General features: G+C 38.3%; 1 protein-coding gene across 1 annotated transcript; it reads left to right on the top strand.

Annotated features, from left to right (window-relative positions):
• Positions 1-333: 333 nt before the first annotated feature.
• LOC142612495 (uncharacterized) lies at positions 334-4001 on the top strand. Its single transcript, XM_075784582.1, has 4 exons — positions 334-2624; positions 2719-2976; positions 3064-3175; positions 3285-4001. Exons 1-4 carry the CDS (start codon positions 334-336, stop codon positions 3999-4001), a joined length of 3378 nt encoding a protein of 1125 aa, XP_075640697.1.
• The last annotated feature ends 6270 nt before the right edge of the window (positions 4002-10271 follow it).

Below are 10271 nucleotides of genomic sequence, written 5' to 3'. Positions count from 1 at the left end.
TTGTACATAGAAAATGTTATTGTCAAACGAAACATCCTCAATCTTTCTTAACCACGTTAAAATCATTCTTCATAATACTATATTTATTGCAAACCCATCATCCAAAGACACATTCTACATTTCTATAGAACAATTTGACAATAACCTAAATGCACTAGCATGCTTTTGGTGAAAGATAGGATTGTTTGACTAAAATTTGTCCTCTATTTTACGAACACTTGGTTCAACAAGTTTCAACTGTCACTCATAATTTCATCTTAACTCATTTGAAGGGTTACTGGCTATGCATTACCAAATGTTGTTGTAGGTCGAATTTCGAAATCTTGTCTAGCAATGGATAAAAGTTGGATGAAGAAGCAGAGGGGTTCAATGGAATATATTGAAGGTGTACTTAAGTTTGTGGAATTTGCATCTGAACATGCAAGCGATGGGAAAATCTTTTGTCCTTGTACCAAATGTGTGAATTTGTGTTTGGTCCCGCCAGGGGTGGCACGTGAACATCTGTGGAGAAAGGGGATGCTTCAAAGTTACACACATTGGAAATGGCATGGGGAATCGGCCGATGTGCCAACGGCCACCGAATGTGGGAGTAGTCATGTGCAAGAGTCCCTACAACAATATGGTGACTTTCGTGGGATGTTGCATGATTTGTGCCCCACACATGAAATGCCACCCGAACCAATGGAAGAAGGTGAAAGAGTGCAACAACCGGCTGAAGCCCAACCGACTGATGATGCACAAAAGTTTTACAACATGATAGATGATGTGGACAAACCCTTATATGCTGGTTGTACAAAATTTAGCATATTCTCAGCCATCGTTGTGTTGTTCCAGTTGAAGACTCTTTGTGGTTGGACGAACAAGTCATTTACTATGTTGCTTCAAGTCCTGATGGATATGCTTCCTTCAGACGCTAAGTTGCCAAAGGACCATTATGAGGCTAAGAAGATTGTTCGAGATTTGGGTTTGGGTTATGAGAAGATCCATGCTTGTCCCAATGATTGTATGCTATTTTGGAAGGAGAATGTTAACCTTGAGGCATGTCCTTGTTGCAAAGTTTCAAGGTGGAAAACGAATGAGGCATCTGTTACAGGTAATAATGCATCATCTAGTAAGGGAAAGAAGAAAGCTGCAAAGATCCTACGGTGGTTCCCCTTAAAGCCAAGATTGCAGCGACTGTTTTTGTCACCCGACCTAGCTAGTTCTATGAAATGGCATGTTAATGGTCGTACAGATGACGGGGTAATGCGGCATCCTGCTGACTCGGATGCATGGAAAATGTTTGACAGTACGCATGAAGAGTTCTCATCTGACCCTCGTAATGTCAGACTTGGTCTAGCTGCGGATGGGTTCAACCCATTCGGAATTCTGAGTACTACTCACAGCACTTGGCCTGTCATGCTAGTCCCTTACAATCTCCCGCCTTGGCTGTGCATGAAACGGTCATCTTTGATTCTATCACTAGTTATTCCTGGTCCTAAATCGCCAGGGATTGCGATAGATGTGTACTTGCAACCCTTAGTAGAAGAACTGAGGGAATTATGGGATGTTGGAGTAGAAGCATACGATGCATCTTCCAAAAATGTATTCCAATTGCGTGCAGCATTGATGTGGACTGTACATGATTTTCCTGCCTACGCAGATGTGTCGGGTTGGAGTACGAAGGGTAAGTATGCATGTCCTTGTTGTGCATTAGAGACTGACTCGCGATATTTAAAAAATGATCACAAATTCTGTTACATGGGACATAGACGATGGTTGGGTAGGGACCACGAATTTCGGGAAGAAGATACATTATTTGATGGATCTACTGATATGCGAGGGGCTCCTATGCCACAAGTTGCGGCAAGCATAATTGTGGACACTGAAAGTTTAGTTGGACGTTGTCTGGGAAAGAAATGTCAAGAAAAATACAAGAAAAGAAAGAGAGGTGAGGCAAACCAGTGTGTTTGGAAGAAGAGAAGTATTTTTTTCAACTTGCCTTATAGGGAGGATCACAAGTTGCGACACAATCTTGATGTCATGCATATAGAGAAGAATGTGATGGACAATATACTTGGCACGGTGTTGAACTTGAAGGACTGGAAAAAGGAAAATTACAAGGCACGCCTTGACTTGGCGGACATGGGAATAAGGAGTGAGCTCCACCTACGACGAAAAGGTGATGATAAGTACAGGATACCGCCCGCGTGTTTTCATATGTCTACATTGGAGAAAGATGGTTTCTTGCAAGTTTTGCGGGACGTCAGAGTGCCTGATGGATATGCTTCCAACATCTCCCGCCGTGTCAATCTGAAAGAACGCAAGATTTCTGGTTTAAAGAGTCACGATAATCACATCCTGATGCAACAACTCCTTCCAATTGCTTTACGAGGATCTTTGCCATCGCACGTTACTAGGCCTTTGATAAAGTTAGCATGTTTCTTCAGGAAAATTTGTTCGAAAACCCTTACGGTTTCAGATATAGCGAGTGCTGAGGCAGACATTGTAGTCACGTTGTGTGAATTGGAACAGATATTTCCTCCATCTTTCTTCACTGTGATGGTACATTTGGTCATGCACTTGGCTACTGAAGCCAAGATTGGTGGTCCAGTTCAGTACCGTTGGATGTACCCCATTGAGAGGTAAGTCGTATGTGATACATGTCAAATTATGTAAAAATAATGTGCGCTTTGTAAAAACTAGTGTCAATTGCTAACCTTCTCATGCGCATTATAGGTACCTCTCACGTCTTAAGTCTTACGTAAGAAATAGGGCTGCTCCAGAAGGGTGTATTGCTGAAGGATACATAGTGGAAGAATGCTTAACATTTTGTTCACGGTATATGGAAGGAGTTGAAACTATATTTAATCGACCCACAAGGACGATGGAGGAGTCAACAGGGGCGGTTTCAAGTGTGGCACTAGGCAATAGGGAGCTGACCCAAGCTCATCGCTACGTTCTATTCAATTCCGACAACATTTACCAATTTCGTGAGTACGTACTACGGACACCAATATAATTGTATGAAAATCCAATGTTCGCTACGTGTGTTAACACTAATATAATTGCCATCGCATGCAGGATGCACAAAAGGGCCATAGAGGATGAACTTCGAAGGGGCCACTGTCGTATATCCAATGCTATTATTCATAAGCACCACATGGAGAAGTTTTGTAGCTGGTTTAGGTCTCACGTAGGTGTCACTTCTTAAGCTTGCAACTTTCCCATAAGTAGAATGATTGTACTAATGATAATAAGTTTGTTTGGTTATATTAGGTGATGTCTATGATCGATGCCGATAGGGAAAGTACGCACTTACCGATGCACTTGTCACACTTTCCAAAGGGCCATATACTTCGGTCAATCGGCTGAAACATTATGTCATAAATGGGTTAAAATTTAGGAGTTCCGATGTCGAGGCAAATAGAACAACGCAGAATAGTGGAGTTAGTGTCGCCACTGAAGGTGGCATTACGTACTACGGTGTGTTGAGAGATATTATTGAGTTGAATTATTCTGGCAGTATCAAACATGTGTTATTCAAGTGTACATGGGTTGATGATCAAAATAGGAGGGGATATAAGACTGATGAGTTTGGGTTTCCTATGGTGAATTTTACTCACTCCATACATGGTGGGGAGGAAATGGTGCATGAACCATATGTCTTGGCGTCTCAAGCTATACAAGTATTTTATGTTGAAGATAAAAGACAGAAAGATTGGTATGTCGTCGTTAAAACGAAAGCCAGAGATGTCTTTGATGCCGGTATTGGCCCCAATTGTAACGAGGATGAGGCAGATGGGTTTCATGAGAACATTCCGTATAGTATAAGTGGTAATGATGTTCGTAGGGATGACCTTCGTTGGGGTCGAGATGATGTGGAGGGCATGACAATTGATGCCTCTGTCATTGGGGAAAGAGATGTTCATGAAATGGACAACTTCGATGCTTGTGAGTTCATTGATGATGAGTCCAACGATGAAGATGACAACGCAGTCGAGTACAGTGATGATGAGTAGTGTAATAGGATACTGCTGTTGTATGCGTAATTATGTTATAGTTATTATTAAAATTGTAAGTAGAATTTGTAAAGGTCTATTGCGTGCAATGTTTGACAATGTTGCACATATATGTGGAAATTGTTATTTATTCATATGATTCCTTGTTGGCTATAACTATCTTTATGTTTGTGTTGTAAAGGTGTTGGACGCAAGAATGGGGAGGAAACGTCAATTAGGGCTGGTTTACGTTGGGCAAGGATCATCGAATTCTCGACAAAGGGTGGAGGCAATAGATCAAGAAGCACATCATTCTGAGGAGGCAAGACCGGTGGGAAGTGAGGATGAGACACAGCCCCCAGGTAGTTAACATGTCACATTATCTAAAGTTTGATGTTTATTACTATAGATGCATAATTCAGTTCTAATAATCTATATTTATATAACATTAGCGTAGCATTTCGGTCCACTTTGGTTTATTCAGTATATGCGGTCGAATTTGGTCTATTCAGTATATGTGGTCCAATTTGGTCCGTTTGGTCCATTCATTTCCCTTGGGTCCAATTTGGTCTGCTCTGTCCATTGATTTCCCTTCAGTCCATTTCGGTCCAATATGGTCCACTTGATCAGTCCGGTCCAATTTCATCAACTTTGGCATATTCCGTCCACTTTGGTCCATTTTTGTTCTCTTTGGTCTATTAAGTGCACTTAAGAATGATAAAATATAAGTTTGGGCTGAAATTGTACGTTCTAAATTTGAATTTATTAAGGAAAAATGAGGTTGTTCATATTTTCAAAATGATTAATCCCACAAAATCTTGTCATACAAAGAGGTCATAATTTGATTTTCCTTTTATTTTTATAAGTGCCAACACTTCGTTTTGGTAAAGTGCTCTCCTTTATAGTTGAAGTTACAATGGAAGCTAGTTGGAATGTTGGAATGTTGGAATGTTGGAATGTTATGAACTAGTAGTCATTCTAATTATAATGCAAGCTAGTAAGCAAATGTTATCAACAATTAACTTGGCCTAGTAGGGAACATATTGGTTGTTTGCGACCTCATTTAATCCAAAGTGAACTAAATATGTTTCTGTAATACATGATTGACAGTTACACTTGCACAACCAATGGGTTACATGAATGTGTGGGAGAAAGGCCTACATTTACTAATGTTTTGTTTAAATGAAATCATAAACTTTTTATTATATTTGTTACTAGGTAGATGCATAATTTTTGTGTGGTGTGATATTTTTCAGTACTTGTGAGCTTTGATAAATTAGTTCTAATATTGGTGGTTTTGTATATACAGATGATTACGTTCAAACCCCAGCACCGGTACAAAATCCAGCACCAGAAAATAGGCCTGGAAGACGTGGCAAAACGAAGTTGGCTGACATATGGGCAATGACTGGTGATGACTACAAAATCCAGTTGCCATTAAATGCTGAAGGCCAACCGATTAAGCGGGACGGGTCTTTGTTCAAACGGTGGTTGGGGTCGTTTTGCGAGAATGGCCTACTATGCCCGCTTACGCCTGCTGGGTGGCCAAGCGTTGCTGAAAAGTATAAACGGGATTGTTGGGTGGAAATTGAGGTAGTATGAAAATAAAGTATAAGTTACTACATTTACAACTGTTGTCCTAAGTAAATTCCCTTATTCAACCGTTGTTCTAATTAAGTTAGTACATGTTGGTAACTCCACTTTTGCATTTCAGAAACGATATATAATTGATCCCACCATTGTCGCACCACCCAATCAAAAGGCATGGGCAATGCATCAGCTAGGCGAAATTCGGAGAAATCGTAGGACCAAGTTAAAGAAGAAAGTCAAAAAACGCGGCATGACACGTGAACAGGTTGCCGCTACGATGCGGATCAAGTTATCCCAGTGCAATGGAGGGAGATGGTTGAGTATTGGTTCAATGACAAAACAGAGGTACTGACTTTCTTCGTTGGTCTCATCTTCGTGGTAATTTACTCAAGATATGTTTTGTTTTTTTTTTTTTTGTATTGATGGTAATGTGGTTGCAGACAACAAGTGGAAAAAACGCGGCTAGTCGAGGTAAACAGGAGGAAATAGCCAGGTCTGGGTCCAAAAGTTTTGCAAAAATTTCTGATTAAATTTTAGGCTATAGTTTATGATTTCCTTTGTCCAAATGACCTTTTCGCATCCTTTCTCTTCTCTTATTTTACTCTTTAGTTTTCTATATACTATTTCCTTGATGTGTGTGTGGGTGTGTGGCTTATGTGATGTAATTATATAAAGGAAAATCTGATATAACATGAAAGGACCACATGTGTACTTCCCTTCAGGATTGAGTTTAAAAAATCACTACAATGAGTTTGGGACAAATCATTTTGCAATCCCAACCATTTTAACCATTGCAGCTTTGTAGAAAATAAGACTTTTTTGCTAAAGTTACAGGTTATTCAAATATATATTGTGAGTCATGTCTAAAGGTAGGGGTTAAGAGCCATATATGTACATAGGAGGCTAAGGTTTGGGAAAGCTAGGGACATAGCTAATCCTAAATTTGTTAAATTTGAGGAGAATCCTGAGTGTTCATCCAAATGACATAGAAGTCAGTAATCCAAGGCAGACATGATTTTGGTTGGTAGAACTATAAGTTAAGAGGACAATGTCCCTCCATTCAATTGCATTGCTGTATTTCTTTTTCTTCCAAGTAGTTTAGGTGCAAAACCATAGTGAGTAGTAGATTATGATATCATTTTTTGTTATTGCAGCGAGTTGAAGGAGGGAAATCAATCTGTTCATCATGTCATTAGCCACATAAGAAAGAACTGGTTGGACATTTAATGGAAAGACTAAATTGTTCCCTTTTATATATATATATATATATATATATATATATATATATATATATATATATATATATTTTGGAGAAGTCCCTTTTAAATAGTTGAGGGACTAAATCGAACTTATCATATATTTCAAAAATCATAAGTATAATTTACCCAGAAAAATTTTAGGTTACGTATAAGTAATTTTCTCTCTATGGGACTTCACGGGTTGGAGTGTTAACATAGGATTAAAGTTCTAACTACCCATCAGATTATTGTTTAGATTGTAAGTTCTCTATAGGCCTTGGTGTGATCTCAAGTTCTCTTCACCCACCCAATTAAACTTATACACATTTGATTAGTGTTTCAAATGAAGAGCAAAAAGTAATACCTACAATTCCCTCTCTCTCTGCACATACAGGCATTCCCACACATAAACTTAGAATTTGTGAACACCTATTTATGGTTTTAACCTCATTTCATATGCTTTAGGAATAAGGATAAGTTAGTGAAAATCTATAATATAGGTTAGAATTTGCATTTAACATAGTAAGAGTGCATTACAAAACATAAGATAGAACATGTAAAATGAATATAGCTCAGACCTGAAATCTTTTTAAGGCAATTGTAAGAATATTTGGAGCAGGCCTCTACAGAAAGACGCTTCCAAGCCTTAACATAGTCATTGCAGCTGTAAACAGCAAAAATAGGCTCTTTCTAACATGAGATCAAATGCTGACACGGAAAACACATCATTTAGAACCAAAACATCAGTAAATTAAACTTAAAAGATCACGACAAACTAAACCACCATATGCAAGAAACTCTCCATAAATATATTAGATTGTACATAAATATATTAGATTGTTCGAACAAGACTTTCTTGAATGCAACACAAATTTGTGAGAAACATAGAGGCAAAAAATATAAATAAAGATGCCAAAAGGCATTTCTTCATACTAGAAGCATAAAAAAAGGGACCGTAAATTTCCCGCACTCCCATTCATTTGTAGCTTGTTCATCAAAATTTTCCAAAACAGCCAAATTAGGCATATCTCAACCATAACCATACCCAAAAAAATACAAATTTGGATTATCCTCTTTAAAAGGAAGGCCAAAAAAACAATTCAAAAAAATTATGCTTCAAACTATTCTACAAGTCTTCTTCTTTCTTTCTTTTTATTTTTTTCTTTTTTCGCTAGGTAAAAAGAAATGAAATTCAGTAGAACACATATATCACAGTCGATACCCGGTATGCGTAATTATAGTTTTTTTCTTTACATTCTAAATTTTTTAATTGAACCTGATGGAAAAATAGATGCAACCATACCTCTCGCATTTATACATATTTTCTCCATTAAGGCACTCCTTGGCTGTGAATTGTTCTAGGCATTCTTCCAAAGATGCAGCATCCCCATGAATTTCCACAGTCAAATCCATCATACTTTCATACTGATTTGAAATATTATTGCATTTTGAACATATCACCTGAAAATATTATTTTTTTTAAACATAAAAATTGAATACCTCAAAAGGAAACCAACAAAAAGGATTATATATAGAGGAATCAAATGTACAATTAGCAATAGAAAATCTGAAAATCGAAATGTGATTTGAAAAGAATTCATTAACCTCTATGGCTGCATAACTACAGCTATATTGTAAGCCAGCTCCAAGTGTTTTGAAGGTATTTAAAGAATTTCAACATGTAGGCGGAAGCTAAAGGGGCGCCGGTTGAGCGTGCAGATGTATATCAACAAGTATACCGCACCAAAGATGGGGTTGCTGTTAGTAGCCGTGTACAAGAGAACATGGTAAGCACAACTTGATCGAATGGAATTGTAGTGTATGTTGTGTTTGTATTGTTTATGGTGTGTAATATGTTGTTTGGTTCTTGTGGGAAAACAGGATAGGATGGCAGCATTGTTGAATGAACAGGGCATGCGACTAGAAGGAGAGGTCGGTAGTGGAATCCTTCCGGTCGAGAGACGATGCGTATGCTCGGGTGATGGATCGTCCTGAGCGCCCCGGACGTGTACGCGGGGTAGGTTTTGGAATCACCCCATCAGGAAGAAGTGCCACCAACAATTCACTGTTTACCTCGAGTCTGTCGTCAACCAGAACAACGCAAAGGATTTCAGGGTTGGAGACGAGTCATGAAGAGCTTAGGGAGCGACTAGCTCAATCAGAGGCGAGGCATAGGGAGGACCTGGCTCAATCTGAGGCGAGGCATAGGGAAGAACTAGCTCAATCTGAGGCAAGACATAAACAACAACTGGACGAAGTGAGGAGTTCGATGAGAGAGATGTTCAACCAATTTAACGCATTTAGCCCACTTATCCGTGAATTATATTCTTCTCAGGTAGCAAACCAATTTCCCTTTAACGAAACACTACTTTTTACAATGCATTGTTATGTGATATTAATACAATGCGTTTAATATATATGTAGAGTGGCAATGCTTGATGGGAATGCAACTGTGCATCCGAAGGTAAAACAAAATTCCTTTAAAAATTTCCCTAAAAACAATACTCTTGTTAACGAATGGGAAATTGACTACACAACTTACTACACTACTCTTGTTTATGACTTAGTTGAACTACAGCTAGCCTTCCTCTTATGTTACTAAGTTGATGAAAACAACATAACTGATATGGGGCAGAGATTGATTCGTAGTACTATATTTTCGTTGTATTGTAGCCCCAATTGTAATGAGCTCTCCCTATTTCTAATTAATCTTATATGCTTCCATTTTGGCATTTGATACAAATGGTTCATTTGAACTCATATTTAGAGTATTATGTATTGCAAGCAAAAATTTGGCAAGTTTAACTTGACAGTTGTGAATAATTTGTGCAGTTTTACCATGAAGTGGACAAGAAAGCGTATGTCAAAATGGAGCCAAATGCCACTGAGGAAACTCTTCAGGCCTCACAACAAACGTTTTTTGTGAATAGACATGAACAAATGTTTGTATATATATATATTTTTGTTAATAGCCAGTTTGGCTATTTGTGATGTTGTTGGCTGTGGCTGTGGCTTTTTGTGATGTTGGGAACTGGTTTATTTTGGCACTTGTGTTGTGTTGTAATTTTGGGAACTTGTTTATTTTGGATGGTTGGGTTGTGTTGGAAACTTGTGTTGTGTTGGAACTTGTTTATTTTGGATGGTTGCGTTGTGTTGGAAAGTTGCTGCTGTTGGATGGTTGTATTGTGTTGGAACTTGTTTAGTTTGGATGGTTGTGTTGTGTTGGAAAGTTGCTGCTGTTGGATGGTTGTATTGTGTTGGAACTTGTTTAGTTTGGATGGTTGTGTTGTGTTGGAAACTTGCTGCTGTTGGAACTTATTTATTTTGGATAATTTGTGTTGGAACTTGTTTATTTTAGATGGTTGTGTTGTGTTGGGAAAAATTCTTTTGAAGTTAAGGTGGTGAGTTGTTGAGTTATTTGACTCCAGTGTGGGAAATTGTTGAGTATCTTCAAAGTTATCTA

The sequence above is a fragment of the Castanea sativa genome, chromosome 10, assembly GCF_040712315.1.
Source record: "Castanea sativa cultivar Marrone di Chiusa Pesio chromosome 10, ASM4071231v1".
In the NCBI taxonomy this organism is placed as follows: domain Eukaryota; kingdom Viridiplantae; phylum Streptophyta; class Magnoliopsida; order Fagales; family Fagaceae; genus Castanea; species Castanea sativa.
The sequence above is the reverse complement of the archived record's forward strand: the minus strand, read 5'-3'. Positions and strand labels throughout refer to the sequence as shown.